General features: G+C 42.4%; 1 protein-coding gene across 6 annotated transcripts; it reads right to left on the minus strand.

Annotated features, from left to right (window-relative positions):
* Window positions 1-479: 479 nt before the first annotated feature.
* On the minus strand, window positions 480-15682 carry LOC124124872. Of its 6 annotated transcripts, XM_048380879.1 has the most exons (5): window positions 15385-15675; window positions 14695-14808; window positions 4321-4434; window positions 1842-1934; window positions 480-1166 (listed from the first exon to the last, which is right to left on the minus strand). In XM_048380879.1, exons 1-4 carry the CDS (start codon window positions 15488-15490, stop codon window positions 1870-1872), a joined length of 399 nt encoding a protein of 132 aa, XP_048236836.1. In that variant the 5' UTR covers window positions 15491-15675; the 3' UTR covers window positions 480-1166; window positions 1842-1869. The 6 variants fall into 6 exon arrangements, 2 of the variants coding, with proteins under 2 accessions (XP_048236836.1, XP_048236837.1); XR_007217948.1 differs by lacking the exon at window positions 4321-4434 and having other exon boundaries at window positions 15385-15679; XR_006859557.2 differs by lacking the exons at window positions 14695-14808; window positions 15385-15675 and adding an exon at window positions 5236-5385.
* Window positions 15683-19024: the final 3342 nt, after the last annotated feature.

Here is a 19024-nt window from a genome sequence, read left to right on the forward strand (position 1 = left end):
ATTTCGATTTCGTTGCGCGATTTTGATTGGACTATGCAAAGACTCGTTAGTCCAGCCAAAATGTAACTCCATAATACCAGCCTATTTCGGCAAGGGTGGAAACTGGACTTAACTCTCTTGCCTCGGGAAGATTGGTTTCTTGTGACCCGTCAAGCTTAATAGCTCGTTTCTCTCAATGAGATCGGTCACTCTGAGAAGATGGAGCTCGCCAATAACATAATTATCTACTGTGATGTCAAGCAGCGGGTAGATGGTCGGCACCATACATCATTTTGTTTGCATGTTCATGTGAAGTGGCCTCTGGGAATAATATTCAATTGACAAAGATGTGTCGTGTTTGTCATCCTTGAGCACAAGACATAAAGGTCATGCATGATGTCTGATGTTCTGCATAAACCTAACATGACCAATATGATCTTCATGTCGGAGCAAAACAGAACATTTGTTACCCGGCTTTCAACAACAAACAAACAAACAAATAGTCCTACAGTACTTTATTTATACAAGAAAACGAACAAGAGAACAGTTTACAAAAAGCTTTTACATTCTTCTGTTGATGGTCCTACATTCATCTAGATGGCGTGAAGGCATCTGTAAGATTGGTTGGTTGGCTGGTTTGTTGTTTAACGCCGTACTCAGCAATATTCCAGCTATATGACGGCGGTCTGTAAATAATCGAGTCTGGACCACGCAGTTGGGATACGATGACATGCATCAACCAAGTCAGCCAACCCGATACCGTGAGTCGCCTTTTACGAATAACGGGATCGGGTGGTCAGGCTAGCTGTAAGATTGAAGTAATACTACCTTAAGTTTGTGTGTTTATTTGTTGTTTAACGCCGCACTCAGTAATATTCCGGCTATATGACGGCGGTCTGTAAATAATCGAGTTTGGACCAAACAATCAAGTAATTGACATCATATATAAACATCGATCTACGCAATTGGGATAAGATGACATGCATCAAACCAAGTCAGCGAGCCTGACCACCCGATCCCGTTAGTCGCCTCCTTTTAAGACAAGCATGGGTTGCTGAAGACTCTACCGTAAGTACTACATATGAACGACTGTGTTCATGTGTTTATAAATCAATAACAATTCAAGCTGGATGTCTCCTGCCACATCGGCTGCACACTTCACAAACGCAGGTAAGTCAACTGTTCACCTGAAAAACAAACACACGGAAACATACAATAAGGTCCAAGCCAAAATAGGGAATTGAATCTGACTCCATATTTGTCCATGGTGCGTAAATGTTAGCAATATCCTCCATATGTCTACCGTAACAGTTTTGGAAGCGTTTGTATTGACGCCTTGAATGCTGTAACCATGATATAGCAGCCTTTACGCAAGAGTCACATGCCCGATTGTACGTCAAACGTTGTAAAATGTAAAATCCAGTGACTGAAGCTGCTGGAATATTTCTCGTTTATTTGTTTGTTTGTTTTTTTAACGCCGCACTCAACAATATTCCAGCTATATGAAGGCAGTCTGTAAATAATCGAGTCTGGACCAGACAATCCAGTGATTGATATCATGCGCATCGATCCACGCAATTGGTATCGATGACATGCATCAACCAAGTTAGCGATCCTGACAACCCGATCCCGTTAGTCGCCTCTTACGATAAGCATGGGTTGCTGAAGACCTATTCCACCCCACATCTTCATTGGTCACAATAAAGATTATATTAATTCACTGCATTAAAAGGCGACTATGCTTGTCGTAAGAGGCGACTAACGGGAACGGGTGGTCAGCCTCGCTGACTTGGTTGAGGCATGTCATCGTATCCCAATACTCCTGCCATAGGACAGCGGCCTGCACAACACGGACGACTTACCAGAACGACGTTAGGAAGTTGGTTGACGTTAGCAGAAGTTACAACATGGCGGAGGGCCACAACAGGTCAGACACAACTCCGGCTTCTTTGTTGCTGAAAGTAAACAGTTACATATTGTGTCGTTGCTCATTTGGGGAGGGGGGAAGGTGGCGGGGGCTACTCATACTCGGTTATATGTCTCATTACAGCAGGGGGCAACTGGGGCGTTGTGACACGTACACCGTCATTTGAATTAGCATGGTGTGTTCATTTAGCTAGTCCGTCGGGGTAAAGACTTTCTGAGTGAATTTAAATGTCAATACACATGTACATGTCTTTCTGTACGCTCGCTGTGTTCAGGTATTACTGTGCATTTTTACTGATATGTGGATAATAGACATACAATCAAATTGGGACAATTCACGTATGACAAACCATTTTAAGTGCAATTGAAAAGACATCATTGTCAGTTCTAAATCTAATTCAATCATTCAAACGCTACCTTTTGAAACGCAGAAGGCATTCCGAGCTGATTTGTTATTCAGTCAATTCGTGTCCCACGCCCAGCTATGACACAAGCATTATTGTGAAGAGCTATGACCAGCGTTATTGTGTTAAGACCCCGTGAAGATCGGGGTTGGAATAGGTCTTCAGCAACCCATGCTTGCCGTAAAAGGCGACTATGCTTGTCGTAAAAAGCGACTAACAGGATCAGGTGGTCAGGCACGCGGACTTGGTTGATGCATGTCATCGTCTCCCAATTGCATGGACCGCCTCCGTGGTCCAGAAGTAGAGCGCACGCCCGTAGAGCGGAAGGTCCGGGGTTCGATCCCCAGCCGCCTCGTACCAAGAGACGTTAAAAGATAGTAGTTGTTGTTACCCTGTCTGGCGCTCGGCATTATGGGCTAAAAGAAGGACTGGTCGGCTCGGAGTCAGTATACTGTGTCTGAGTTGGGTATTCATGTTAAACTGCGGCATGATATCTGTCCGGCATCAGACCCGACTAGTACAAGCAGCCACACACACACACACACACACACACACACACACACACACACACACACACACACACACACACACACACACACGCACTAACGCACACACACGTCGCTACATAGGTGCAATAGTATTGGACGCGACGTTAAACCCCATTTCACCTCACCTCGCCCCAATTCCATGGATCGATGCTCATAACATCAGTCACTGGATTGTCTTGTCAAGACTCGATTATTTATATAGCTTCCCTATTGCTGAGTGCGGCGCGTTAAACAACAAACAAACAAATACTGTGTTGAGAAAGCAGGTCATATCGACGTTCTTCTGAATTCAACACTGTAGTCATATATCTCCCATCACACAACAGACCTTACTGCACGTCTGTGTTTTTGAATAATGATACTTGTGTGAGGTCGAAATGTCAGCACGTTTTTTTTCCCTTTTAATAGGGTTATATTTGAATATGACAAGAAACTTTCTGAATATAACGAACACTGGCTGTCCTTTATGCTGTGAGTCATGATATTGCGTACAACCATACTGACATGACAAGTTGAATCACTACATACAGTAGTAGCATCGGCAGTTATAATAGCTGTAGCAGTAGTCGTCGTAGTTCTAGATGTTAATTGGTAGCAATTTTTGTGGTAGTAGTAGTAGTAGTAGTAGTAGTAGTAGTAGTAGTAGTAGTAGTCTTGCTTGACAACGGTATAAGGATCTATACCGAAACGTCGCTTTTAACAGTATTAAAGAAGTTGTTATCCATAAAAATATTGTGTCTATCTTGTCATCCGTCAACTTCTAAGTAATGCCTATCAAACAAGTTAGTAGTAGTGGTTGTCATGGTTGTTGAATATTAGTATGTTGTCATAGTCACTGTGGTAGTAGTAGTTTATTGTTTAACGGCTCACTCAACAATATTACAAATTTATGAAGGCGGTCTGTAAATAATCTAGTCTGGACCAGACAATCCAGTGATTGGCATCATGCTCATCGATTGGGATACGATGACATACGATCCCAAGTCAACAAGCCTGACCACCCGATCCCGTTAGTCGCCTCTTACGACAAGCATGGGTTGCTGAAGAGCTGTTCTACCCCGGAATCTCCAAGGAACGTACCCATTTTAATAACTACTGACTATTGTACAATGTCATATCATGTCGGTATTGCAACAAGTCCAACATTTATAAATTAAAACAGTAGAAAAGCCAGCGTTTTGAGAAAACTTCGTGTTTTTGTTCAATTATAATGAAAACCTTTAAGTCCTTTGTAAAAACTTAAATTTTGTTAAACTCTACCTATACATATATACCGTCATGTTCTATTAACTTATTCAATCCTATTATAGTTCAAAAGCCGTTTTACGCGGCCTGAAACGCAATAAAAGTTCACAGGTATTGATGTTTCAGGAAATACTACGCAGAATATGGAAACTAGTGAGTGATAATCATGTGTTAGACAACTGGACAAAAGGTTTTAATGTAAACATATTCACGCTTACTTGTGGGGGGTGGTTTACACTTGCATATTGGACAGCCCAATATTTCGACATTGCCGTGACCACATTTGATCCACTGCAGACAACGAAACCTTGGACATCTGTATCTGAAGGTCCCTGGAGAAGACATAGATGACATCACAAGTGGGTGAACATTGTCTTTGTTTCTTTTACCCAAAATAAGGCAATGCTTTGGTTTGTTTGATGCTTAACGCCGCATTCAGCGATATTCAAGCTATATGGCGGCGGTCTGTAAAAAATCAAATCTAGACGAGACAACCCAGTAATTGACATAATGAGCATCGATCCACGCAATTGGGATAGATGACATGCATCAACCAAGTCAGGGAGCCTGACACCCCGATCGAGTCAGTCGCCTCTTCCAACAAGCATGGGTTGCTGAAGACCTATTCCACCCCGGATCTTTAATTGGGATACGATGACATGCATAAACCAAGTCAGCGAGCCTGACCACCCGATCCCGTTAGTCGCCTCTTACGACAAGCATTGTCGCCTTTTACGGCAAGCATGGGTTGCTGAAGACCTATTCCACCCCGGATCTTTAATTGCGATACGATGACATGCATAAACCAAGTCAGCGAGCCTGACCACCCGATCCCGTTAGTCGCCTCTTACGACAAGCATTGTCGCCTTTTACGGCAAGCATGGGTTGCTGAAGACCTATTCCACCCCGGATCTTTAATTGGGATACGATGACATGCATCAACCAAGTCAGCGAGCCTGACCACCCGATCCCGTTAGTCGCCTCTTACGACAAGCATTGTCGCCTTTTACGGCAAGCATGGGTTGCTAAAGACCTATTCTACCCCGATGTTCACGGGTCAGGAGCGCAAATGGATATCATTTACTTGACTTTCTTATCACCTCGCTGTTTTTGTGTAAAAAAATAATACCCACCTTCCGCATTTGTGATGGAAAGGCATGTGACGACAGCGAGGCCAAACACAAGCCGCACAGCTAGACGATCCATTGCGCTAGTCAGAGAAACACTGACGCATATCATAGCAGCAGGCTTCTTCTATACACGTACATGAATTTACGTGTACGAAGAACTCTGATTGGTTGAGAGTCAACCAATGCCACACCCCGGTGTATTCGTCAGTTTGACTCTGAACAGGATATTGAAGCAAACCAAACAACGAGAGGAACAGATTCAATACGCCCTCACTCCACACATCATCAACTCTGCTCCACTCCTGCGAGTGAAAGCAAGCACTTAAAACGACAGCCCCAGGCGTTGAGGATCCGAGTTGGGGATGGTCTTCAGCAACCCATGCTGGTCGTGGGTGGCGACGAACGGGATCGCTTACTTGGTTGAAACATGTTTTATCATATTCAACATATGTATAATGTATAATGTCACTATTGATAATAACGGCCAGAACCTGCAACAGTTTTGTTTGGTTTGTTGTTTAACGCCGAACTCAGCAATATTCCAGCTATATGACGGCGGTCTGGAAATGTTTGTTTGAGCAATTCTTAAATTGTGTTGCAGGTTGCTGTGAAGATTCCGGGGTAGAATAGGTCTTCAGCAACCCATTCTTGCCGGAAAAGGCGACTATGCTTGTCGTAAAAGGCGACTAACGGGATCGGGTGGTCAGGCTCGCTGACTTGGTTGATACATGTCATTGTTCCCAATTGCGCGGATCGATGCTCATGATATTAAACACTGGATTGTCTAGTCCAGACTCGATTATTTACAGACCGCCGTCATATAGCTGGAATATTGCTGAGTGCGGCGTTAAACAACAAACAAACAAAACAAACAATTGCGTTGATCGATGCTCATGATATTAATCTCTGGATTGTCTGGTCCAGACTCGATTATTTACAGACCGCTGCCATACAGCTGGACTATTGCTGAGTACGGCGTTAAACAACAAACAAACAAATATAAATCAACGGCTTACGTAAATGCTGGGACATATTGCTTGAATAGAAGAACGCACCTTCACCTCATCATTAATAGTTTGTCGTCGTTAGCAGGGAACGTCCGGAAATGACTATGTACATATTATAGTGTTTCCATGTCGAGACAAGCCCAAGAGACACCGCTCTATGGAATCGTAGAAGGGACATTGTCGCGTCGTAGTATTTGAGCCACAACAACACGTTATTTTGAGTTGTCGCATCTAGAATTTTTATATTTTAATGTGAAGACGCGACAATTGTTCAAAATGGCATATTGTCGCACTTTCAAAAAAGGAAGCAAAATATGACAAAATTAACCAAATGCGCGGCATCGCAGCAATGCGATAATGCGACATTTAACCGTTAGTCGCATTATCGCCTATTGATCAATATATTATTTTTTTCTACGAAAGAGAGAGAAGGCAACAATTGGTCAAGAAATCGCGTTGTCGCGCTTTGGAAAATGGTAAACAACGCAACTATGTCCCTTCTGAGATTCCATACAACTCAGAACATGCGGGTTGTCATCTGACCTAGTTACATTCTCCCGGGGCACGTTGTTAAACTTGTTGACAGGCTAATCTGACTCGCAGTAGCAGGTAAAATATAGCCGTAACTGTCACCGCGTTAGCACACAGAGAGGAGAAATAAAGTGTCTGTGCGTGCATGTGTTGTTTAACGCCGCAGTCAGCAATATTCAAGCTTAATCATGGTCACGGAGCTGTGATCAGGGGTGTCATTGAGCAAGATTAAAGTAGGGGAGCTGAAATTGGTCTTAACGCCGCGTCCAAGATTATTGCACTAATATAGCGACCAAGATTACAGTAATAATGAAAACGTGATAACAAGTTCACAGTTTTATTACTAGCCGCTAATTGTATCAATAGATGACAATCAAAAGGATCAAAATCCCAATCTATACGGTGTCAGCCCGATCTGTCGTCACATGAAAAATATGTTCTTGCTAACCGTCGACAAAAGAAATTACTCGGCCTGTCGACATGGTGGTCACTTAACCGTGACAGTGTTAATTAACTGATGAGAATGCTTTCTTAGTGATTATTGATGGCTACTCTTGGTAAAATGAGTAAAGGGATTAAGTTAAAGACAATATTATTCTTAAATAATTGTTAAGAAAAGTAAGACTATATTTGACTTATAATGTGAGTAAGAAAACTGGCAAATGCTATCGTGCATGTTTCACTGATAGACAACAGTTATGGAGGTCAGAATCTTTACCACAATGGATTTAAGTACAGAGTCAACAGACGCAGAGCTCAGAAAACATACTGGAGATGTACAGATGCCCACTGCCCATCGTACCTGGTGCCACAAAACAACGTGCTGAATGCAGTCGGTCAAGGTCACAACCACCCTCCTGACCCTTTTCTGACTGAAGTTGATGTGTTCAAGTCAAAGCTCCATCATCGTGCAATGACTGACAGCATCACGCCTATCCCCCAGATCTATCAAGAAGAAGTCAGCAACTGGAGACAGAACCCAACGGCTGCTCCTGACGCCCTTCTCAAACACATCCCTCTCTTTGACTCCACGAGAACCAGCATGTATCGACAGAGACATATATATGTATGTTGTTATATTGACCGAATAAACTAATATAATGTGTACTACATATCTCGTACTCTGTTGTTAATTGCTTTGTTAATCACTCATGTCTGACATCATCTCAATTTCCTGGACTGTCGACACATATTTGGCAATGATCACTGATTATATTAATCCGAGCAAATACACAAGCGGCTTAACTGAGCAGCTGTATTACGGAAATAAATCGAGAGTAGCTGAACAACAATTTCACAAGATATTGACAAGTTGCGAATACAGCCAATTAAGTAGGCTGCGACCAGTTAACAGCTGAGTTAATTAACTCTAAACACTAATGAGTGAATAGTGAGTGAGTGAGTTGGGTTTAACGCCGCTTTTAACAGTATTCCAGTTATATCACGGCGTGTCAGCTTTATTTGGGAGGAAAGCCCGAAGTGATACGAGTCTCAGACGTTTACCACTTCGGTGAAAGCCACGAGCACGGGTATGGTGCTGACAAACCTAGAAACATAATCGGGGCGAACTGGGATTCGAACCCACAATCATAGATTTCTGGCGTGCCCAAGGGACGCAACTCTGCACAGCGAATCGCGGCGCCTTAGACGACTGGGCCACCCGTGCCCCCTAATGAGTGAAAAACCTAAGCTGGGTTCAAAAACGGGAAATAAACACAGAGGGCCTGTCCCTAAATATGTCACTTGCACAATAAAATAAACGACAGCGTCTGAAAATCAAACTAGTCTAATAGACTAATGGTTCAGCCAATTTGACTGAGCAAGGAAATACTCAAATTACCCAAAATTGTAAAAAGTAATTTGGTTCAATGAAATATGCGGTTAGAAATGAATTGACCCCTATCATGTTTGCAATGTTTTAATCCAAATTTATTAATTTTCAAAGATTAGATGTCGAAGATGCCCTTCAGTAATTGTGTATTTTGAGTTTTAAATCAAATAATGATTCGTAAAATAAAACCATGTCGAAGTATTCTTTGAATGCTGACATAGCGCCAGTACAGTTCATGTTTTGGATATAATATCGCTACCTTTAGATATGTTCATTTTATAATCAAACATATGGTAATTTATAAGATCAACTGACAGGTATAGTTTCTTTTGACACTCAGTGTATTAATCGCTGCGTGACCAGTGTCGTTTTTGTGTGACGTCGTGCCCAAATGAGTTGGTGCAAGTTATCGGAAGCAATCTGATCAGTCGTCAGTTCTTGGCATGTTTTGTATACTCTGTAACCATCCAACACCCTTAACTACATGTTTCGTCTGTTTGTTGGTTTGTTGTTTAACGCCGAAATCCGCAATATTCCAGCTATATGACGGCGGTCTGTAAATAATCGAGTCTGGACATGACATTTCGGTCACTGACAGCATGAGCATCGATCTACGCAGTTGGGATACGATGACATGCATCAGCCAAGTCAGCGAGACTGACCACCCGGTCCCGTTAATCGTGTTCATACGACACGCAGAGTCGCCTTTCACGGCAAGCATGGGTTGCTGAGGACATAAGTGCCATATAAAGTCACCTGCATCACCGACAAGTATACGTATCCAGTTGTCATGATCATAGGTTCGTCTGGATTCGTGGATTGTCTGGTCCAGACTCGATTATTTACAGACCGCCGTCATATAGCTGGAATATTGCTGAGTTCGGCATTAAACAACAAACCAACCAACCAATCTTGATGTCAAGTGATACATTTAATATTATAAGAAAATTGGGTATGTGTATGTATAAGCCTATGCAAGGACAAAACTGCTGATGTAAATTTCAAATATAATAATGGCTGCTGTAAATTGCTGTAACATTGACCGAGGGCCTACGTAACCTTGCTTAAAACAACATTAAATGTGAAGCAAGGCGAAATGCGGTTTAACGTCGTTCAAGGTTATTGCACTTATACTGTGTGCGCGCGCAGTTTGACATGAACAACCCACTCAGAAAACAGTATACTGACTCCGAGCCGACCAGTCCTTGTGAATACCGAACGCCAGGCAGGGTAACAACAAGTATCTCTCTCTTTTGGTTTGACGCGACCAGGGGAGCAGGTTCGGTGACTTAGCCGATTGCGTGTCACTGCACGTTTGCGCTGTGGGATAACAATATTGCAAGTTCTCACCTTACAAGAATTGTGATGATATATAACCATCCATCAGACTTGACATGACCATTTCGTCCGTACCAATAACGAATAAAACCATACATGAATAACGAAAACGCTAAGAGGCAGTCTCCATTCGAACCTGCGAAGATTAATTCATCTATACGAACATGGGACATTTAACCCTATACCTAATTAAATAATAAAGTAGAGAATAATTATCAGAAATACTGGCTTGGAATGACAAGTTCATCTCTATGTATTTGTCAGCACCATACCTGTGCTAGTGCATCTTCCCGAGGCAAGGGAGTTAACTGACTGTAAAAGTTCAGTTTCCACCCTTGCCGAATTAGGCTGGAATTCCTGGGCTCGATCGTAGCGCCACCAGTGGTTATTACAGTTATGTCCCTTAATTCTAAGCCTCTCCTATGGTCCAATCAGATTCCACCTCTCCTATCACGGCGGCGCCCAGTCAAGACGATCTGATCGATAATCAAGATCTATATTGTGATAAAACGGGTCTTACATCGTGAGGTGTACCAAATCACGTGAGCACCTTGATTAAAAACATGAAAAGATTTCGAAAATATCCGTTGGCAACGAGTTGGCGGTGCACATGCTTTGCGAATCTTGCAATCGACCGAAATATGCACGAAAGTTGACGAACCGGCTTTCGATTTCGTTGCGCGATTTCGATTGGACTATGCAGAGACTCGTTAGTCCAGCCAAAATGTAACTCCATTATACCAGCCTATTTCGGCAAGGGTGGAAACTGGACTTTCATAGTCAGATAACTATCTTGCCTCGGGAAGATTGGTTCCTTGTGACGTCACTCTGAGAAGATGGAGCTCGCGAATAACATAATTATCTACTGTGATGTCAAGCAGCGGGTAAATGGTGGGCATTTGTTTGCATGTTCATGTGAAGTGTCCTCTGGGAATAATATTCAACTGACAAAGATATGTCGTGTTTGGCATCCTTGTGCACAAGACATAAAGGTCATGCATGATGTCTGTTGTTCTGCATAAACCTAACATGACCAATATGATCTTCATGTCGGAGCAAAACAGAACATTTGTTACCCGGCTTTCAACAAAACAAACAAACAAATAGTCCTACAGTACTTTATTTATACAAGAAAACGAACAAGAGAACAGTTTACAAAAAACTTTTACATTCTTCTGTTGATGGTCCTACATTCATCTAGATGGCGTGAAGGCATCTGTAAGATTGGTTGGTTGGCTGGTTTGTTGTTTAACGCCGTACTCAGCAATATTCCAGCTATATGACGGCGGTCTGTAAATAATTGAGTCTGGACCACGCAGCTGGGATACGATGACATGCATCAACCAAGTCAGCCAACCCGATACCGTGAGTCGCCTTTTACGAATAACGGGATCGGGTGGTCAGGCTAGCTGTAGGATTGAAGTAATACTACCTTAAGTTTGTTTGTGTATTTGTTGTTAAACGCCGCACTCAGCAATATTCCAGCTGTAAATAATCGAGTCTGGGCCAAACAATCCAGTAATTGACATCATGATCATCGATCTACGCGATTGGGATAAGATGACATGCATCAAACCAAGTCAGCGAGCCTGACCATCCGATCTCGTTAGTCGCCTCTTTTGACAAGCATGGGTTGCTGAAGACTCTACCGTAAGTACTGAATATGTACGATCCCGACTGTGTTCATGTGTTTATAAATCAACAACACTTAAAGATGGGTGTTTCCTGCCACATCGGGTGCACACTTCACAAACGCAGGTAAGTCAACTGTTCACCTGAAAAACAAACACACGGAAACATACAATAAGGTCCAAGCCAAAATAGGGAATTGAATCTGACTCCATATTTCTCCATGGTGCGTAAATGTTAGCAATATCCTCCATATGTCTACCGTAACAGTTTTGGAAGCGTTTGTATTGACGCCTTGAATGCTGTAACCATGATATAGCAGCCTTGAAGCAAGAGTCATATGCTCGATTGTACGTCAAACGTAGTGAAATGTAAAATCCAGTGACTGAAGCTGCTGGAATATTGCTCGTTTATTTGTTTTTTTAACGCCGCACACAACAATATTCCAGCTCTATGACGGCGGTCTATAAATAATCGAGTCTGGACCAGACAATCCAGTGATTGATATCATGAGTATCGATCCACGTAATTGGGATCGATGACATGCATCATGTGGTTGCAAATGCATTTTTTACGCCAGTCTTCAATGACAACCCGACCCCGTTAGTCGCCTCTTACGACAAGCAGAGTCGCCTTTTACGACAAGCATGGGTCACAATGAAGATGATATTAATTGAATGCCATAATCCTGCCATAGGACAACGGCCTGTACAACATGGACGACTTACCAGGACGACGTTAGAAGTTACCCAATGGGCGACTGAGTAGGATGACGTAAGCAGTTGTTACAACATGGCGGGGGGCCACAACAGGTCAGACACAAATCTGGCGTCTTTGGGGCTAAAAGTAAACATTTACATATTGTGTGTTTGTTCGTTTTGGAGGGAATTTAAATGCCAATACACATGTCTTTCTGTACGCTCGCAGTGTCCAGGTATTGCTGTACATTTTTACTAAAAGGTGGATCATAGGCATACAATCAAATTATTGGTCAATGCACGAATGACAAACCATTTTAAGTGCAATTGGAAAGACATCATTGTCAGCCATAAATCTATTCCAATCATTCAAACGCTACCTTTTTGAAACGCAGAAGGCATTCCGAGCTGATTTGTTGTTCAGTCAATTCGTGTCCCACGCCCGGCTATGACACAAGCATTATTGTGTTGAGCTATGACCAGCGTTATTGTGTTAAGACCCCGTGAAGATCGGGGTTGGAATAGGTCTTCAGCAACCCATGCTTGCCGTAAAAGGCGACTAGGCTTGTCGTAAAAAGCGACTAACAGGATCAGGTGGTCAGGCACGCGGACTTGGTTGATGCATGTCATCGTCTCCCAATTGCATGGACCGCCTCCGTGGTCTAATGGTAGAGCGCCCGCCCGTAGAGCGGAAGGTCCGGGGTTCGATCCCAAGCCGCGTCATACCAAGAGACGTTAAAAGATGGTAGTTGTTGTTACCCTGTCTGGCGCTCGGCATTGAGGGTCTAAACCAAGGACTGGTCGGCTCGGAGTCAGAATACTGTGTCTGAGTGGGGTATTCATGTTAAACTGCGGCATGGTATCTGTCCGGCATCAGTCCGGACTAGTACAAGCAGCCACACACACACACGTGCATGCACGTCGCTATATACGTGCAATAATATTGGACGCGACGTTAAACCCCATTTCACCTCACCTCATCCCACTTCTATGGATCGATGCTCATAACATCAGTCACAGGATTGTCTTATCAAGACTCGATTATTTATATAGCTTCCATATTGCTGAGTGCGGCGCGTTAAATAACAAACAAACAAATACTGTGTTGAGAAAGGCGGTCATATCGAAGTTCTTGTGAATTCAACATTGTAGTCATATATCTCCCATGACAACAGACCTTACTGCACGTCTGTGTTTTTGAATAATGATACTTGTGCGAGGTCGAAATGTCAGCACGGTTTTCTTTTCCTTTTAATAGGGTTATATTTGAATATGACAAGATACTTTCTAAATATAACGATCACTGGCTGTCCTTTATCCTGTGAGTCATGATATTGCGTGCAACCATACTGACGTGACATGTTGAATCTCTACAAACAGTCATACAGTAGTTGTATCGGCAGTTATAGTAGTTGTAGCAGTAGTCGTCGTAGTACTAGATGTTAATTCGTAGCAATTTTTGTGGTAGTAGTAGTAGTAGTCGTCGTAGTGGTTGTTGATTATAAGTATGTTGTCATAGTCACTGTGGTAGAAGTAGTTTATTGTTTAACGGCTCACTCAACAATATTACAGCTATATGACGACGGTCTGTAAATAATCTAGTCTGGACCAGACGATCCAGTGATTGGCATCATGCTCATCGATAGGGATACGATGAGATGGGTCAACCAAGTCAACAAGCCTGACCACCCGATCCCGTTAGTCGCATCTTAGGACAAGCATGGGTTGCTGAAGAGCTGTTCTACCCCGGAATCCTCACGGGACGTACCTATTTTAATAACTACAGACTATTGTACAATGTCATTATCATGTCGGTATCTACAAGTCCAACATTTATAAATTATAACAGTAGAAAAGCCAGCGTTTTGAGAAAACTTCGTGTTTTTTGTTCAATTATAATGAAAACCTTTCAGTCCTTTGTAAAAACCTAAACTTTGTTAAACTCTACCTATACATATATACCGTCATGTTCTAATAATTTATTCAATCCTATTATACTTCAAAAGCCGTTATACGCGGCCTGAAACGCAATAAAAGTTCTGTTATGTCGTTCTATTAACCAGCCAACCGCAAATGCCAAGGTCACCAACATCCACTCACTGACATGACAAACACAGCCATCACACAGCCGCCTTACCTCGGTCTTCAGCAACCCATGAAGATCCGGGATAGAATAGGTCTTCAGCAACCCCTGCTTGTCGTAAGAGGCGACTAACGGGATCGGATGGTCAGGCTCCCTGACTTGGTTGATGCACGTCATCGATCCCAATTAAGGCAAGCATGGGTTGCGGAAGACCTACTCTACCCCGAATGTTCACGGGTATTGGTGTTTCAGGAAATAATACGCAGAATATGGAAACTAGTGAGAGATGTTTTAGACTACTGGGCAAAAGGTTTTAATGTAAACATATTCACGGTACACGCTTACTTGTGGGGGGTGGTTTACACAGGCATACTGGACAGCCCCATATCTCGACATTGCCGTTACCACATTTGATCCACTGCAGACAACGAAACCTTGGACATCTGAATCTGAAGGTCCCTGGAGAAGACATAGATGACATCACAAGTGGGTTAACATTTTCTTTGTTTCTTTTACCCAAAATAAGGCAATGCTTTGTTTTGTTTGATGTTTAACTCCGCATTCAGCAATATTCAAGCTATATGACGGCGGTCTTTAAATAATCAAATCTAGACGAGACAACCCAGTGATTGACATCATAAGCATCGATCCACGCAATTGGGATAGATGACATGCATCAACCAAGTCAGGGAGCCTGACACCCCGATCGAGTTAGTCGCCTCTTACAACAAGCATGGGTTGCTTAAGACCTATTCCAACCCGGATCTTTAATTGGGATACGATGAAATGCATCAACCAAGTCAGCGAGCCTGACCACCCGATCCCGTTAGTCGCCTCTTACAAGCATTGCCGCCTTTCACGGCAAGCAAGGGTTGCTGAAGATCTATTTTACCCCGGATCTTCAAGGGGAGAGACAAGCATGGGTTGCTGAAGACATTTTGTACCCCGATGTTCACGGGTCAGGAGTGCAACTGGTTATCATTTACTTGACTTTTTTATCACATCGCTGTTTTAGTGTGAAAAAATAGTACCCACCTTCCGTATTTGTGATGGAAAGGCATGTGACGACAGCGAGGCCAAACACAAGCCGCATCGTTAGACGATCCATTGCGATAGTCAGAGAAACACTGACACATATCATAGCAGCGGGCTTCTTCTATAAAGAACTACGAAGAACTCTGATTGGTTGAGAGTCAACCAATGCCAAACCCCGGTGTATTCGTCAGTTTGATTCTGAACAGGATATTGAAGCAAACCAAACAACGAAAGGAACAGATTCAATACGCCCTCACTCCACACATCATCAACTCTGCTCCACTCCTGCGAGTGAAAGCAAGCGCTTATAACGACAGCCCCAGGCGTTGAGGATCCGTGTTGGGGATGATCTTCAGCAACCCATGCTGGTCGCGGGTGGCGACGAACGGGATCGCTTACTTGGTTGAAACATGTTTTATCATGTTCAACATATGTATAATGTATAATGTCACTATTGATAATAACGGCCAGAACCTGCAACAGTTTTGTTTGGTTTGTTGTTTAACGCCGAACTCAGCAATATTCCAGCTATATGACGGCGGTCGGTAAATAATCTAGTCTGGACCAGACAATCCAGTGATTGATATCATGAGCATCGATCCACGCAATTGGGAACGATGACATGCATCAACCAAGTCAGCGAGCCTGACCACCCGATCCCGTTAGTCGCCTTTTGCGACAAGCATGGGTTGCTGAAGACATATTCTACCCCGGCATCTTCACGGCAACCTGCAACAAATTTATATATCTAATATCTACGATTCACATATAATAGTTACTTCAACCTAGTATATTTCTTTATCTTGTAAATACAAAGATATTCAAGCACTCATAACTCCGTATAGAGCGGCTTCGTACAAATTCATGTGTGTATATGTATCGTTTTTATATGATTTGTACTGAGGTGAGACTTAAATAAAATAGACCCGTGAAGGTCCGGGGTAGAATAGGTCTTCAGAAACCAATGCTTGCCGTAAAAGGGGACCATGCTTGTCAAAAGAGGCGACTAACGGGATCAGGTGGTCAGGCTCCCTGACTTCGTTGATGCATGTCATCGTATCCCAATTGCGTGGATCGATGCTCATGATGTCAATCACTGGATTGTCTGGACCTGACTCGATGAATTACAGACCGCCGTCATATAGCTGGAATATTGCTGAGTGCGGCGTTAAACAACAAACAAACAAAACAAACAACTTTAATAAAATATCTGTCTGTTTGTCACCCTATTCCAATTGCTCTTGATGTCGATCACTGGTTCGTCTTGTCCAGAATCGATTATTTACAGACCGCTGCCATACAGCTGGACCATTGCTGAGTGCGGTGTTATTCAACAAATAAACAAACAAATATAAATCAACTGCTTATGAAAATGCTGAAACTAGGGATTTGATTATGAACTAGGCATAGCTGCGGCTCATTTTGTCATGAAATTACAATATAAATATTATACTTTTCATATTTGTTTGTGATATCTTCGCTTTAATAAGGACAGTGAAGGGTTAGGTTTATAGCTGACAAGTTTATGACAAGGACATATTGCTTGAATAGAAGAACGCACCTTCGCCTCATCATTAATAGCTTGTAGCCGTTAGCAGGAAACATCCGGGAATACATAACATAATAACTTAGATGAAGCGAGTGTTTCCATGTCGAGACAAGCCCAAGAGACACCGCTCTATGGAATCGTAGAAGGGACATTGTCGCGTCGTAGTATTTGAAGCGCAACAACACGTTATTTTGACGAGTTGTCGCGTCTATAATTTTTATATTTGATTGTGAAGACGCGTCGTAGTATTTGAAGCGCAACAACGCGTTATTTTGACGAGTTGTCGCGTCTAGTTTTTTTATATAGCGTCGTAGTATTTGAAGCACAACAACGCGTTATTTTGACGAGTTGTCGCGTCTAGAATTTTTACATTTGAATGTGAAGATTGTTCAATTGTTCAAAATGGTAAATTGTCGCACTTTCAAAAAAGGAAGCAAAATATGACAAAATTAACCAAATGCATGCGGCATCGCAGCAAAGCGATAATGCGACATTTGACCGTTAGTAGCATTATCGCCTATTCATCAATATATTATTTTTTTCTAGGAAAGGGAGACAAAGCAACAATTGGTCAAGAAATCGCGTTTTCGCGCTTTGGTAAATTGTAAACAACGCGACTATGTCCCTTCCGAAATTCCATACAACTCAGAACATGCGGGTTGTCATCTGACCTAGTTACATTCTTTCGGGGCACGTTGTTAAACTTGTTGACAGGCTAACCTGACTCGCAGTAGGAGGTAAAATATAGCCGTAACTGTCACCGTGTCAGTACACAGAGAGGAGAAAGTAAAGTGTCTGTGTGTACATGTGTTGTTTAACGCCGCACTCAGCAATATTCCAGCTCAAGCACTGTCACGGAGCTGTGATCAGGGGTGTCATTCAGCAACATTAAAGTAGGGGAGGTGAAATTGGTTTTAACGTCGCGTTCAAGATTATTGCACTTATATAGCGACCAAGATTACAGTAATAATGAAAACGTGATAACAGGTTCACAGTTTTATTACTAGCCGCTAATTGTATCAATAGATGACAATCAAAAGGTTGCAAATTGGTTGGTTGGTTTGTTGTTTAACGCCGCACTCAGCAGTATCCCAGCTATATGACGGCGGTCTGTAAATAATCGAGTCTGGACCAGGCAATCCAGTGATTGATATCATGAGCATCGATCCACGCAATTGGGATCGATGACATGTATCAACCAAGTCAGCGAGCCTGACCACTCGATCCCGTTAGTCGCCTTTTACGACAAGCATAGTCACCTTTTACGGCAAGCATGGGTTTCTGATGACCTATTCTACCCCGGATCTTCACGGGTCTCAGGATCCAAATCCCAATCTATACTGACATTGATCACTCACTATATAAATCAGAGCAAATACACAAGCGGCTTAACTGAGCAACTGTATAACAGTAATAAATCGACACTAGCTGAAACAACAATTTGACAAGATATTGACAAGTTGCGAATACAGCCAATTGAGTAGGCTGCGACCAGTTAACAGCTGAGTTAATTAACTCTACACACAAATGAGTGAATAATCTCGGCTGGGTTAAATAACGGGAAATAAACAGAGGGCCTGTCCCTAAATATGTCACTTGCACAGTAAAATAGACGAAAGCGTCTGAAAATCAAACTAGTCTAATAGAGTAATGATTCAGCCAATTTGACTGAGAAAGGAAATACTTAAATTACCCAAAAGTGTAAAAAATAATTTGGTTCAATGAAATATGGGGTTAGAAATGAATTGACCCCTATCATGTTTGCAATGTTTTAATCCAAATCCAAATCTATTTATTTTCAAAGATTAGATGTCGAAGATGCCCTTCAGTAATTGTGTATTATGCGAAAAAATATTCATTTATATGTGTTTTAAATCAAATAATGATTTGTAAAATAAACCATGTCGAAGTATTCTTTGAATGCTGACATAGCGCCAGTACAGTTCATGTTTTGGATATAATATCGCTACCTTTAGATATGTCCATTTAATAATGAAATATAGTCTGGAAGGTAATTTAAGGTAACGACGTTTACTACAATATCTGAAAAACTATCGGACCTACTCCGGGTGCACGGTAATCACGCACGTT

The sequence above is a fragment of the Haliotis rufescens genome, unplaced genomic scaffold, assembly GCF_023055435.1.
Source record: "Haliotis rufescens isolate VD_foot unplaced genomic scaffold, xgHalRufe1.0.p SCAF_33, whole genome shotgun sequence".
Lineage (NCBI taxonomy): Eukaryota > Metazoa > Mollusca > Gastropoda > Lepetellida > Haliotidae > Haliotis > Haliotis rufescens.

Excerpts from the sequence above, each read along its gene's own strand:
- LOC124124872 (XM_048380879.1), bottom strand. The coding sequence starts at position 15,490 with ATGATATGTGTCAGTGTTTCTCTGACTATCGCAATGGATCGTCTAACG. Across the intron at positions 4,435-14,694 it reads GTGTAAACCACCCCCCACAA|GGACCTTCAGATACAGATGT; the intron begins GTAAGCGTGTAC and ends TGTCTTCTCCAG. Across the intron at positions 1,935-4,320 it reads GTGTAAACCACCCCCCACAA|CAACAAAGAAGCCGGAGTTG; the intron begins GTAAGCGTGAAT and ends GTTTACTTTCAG.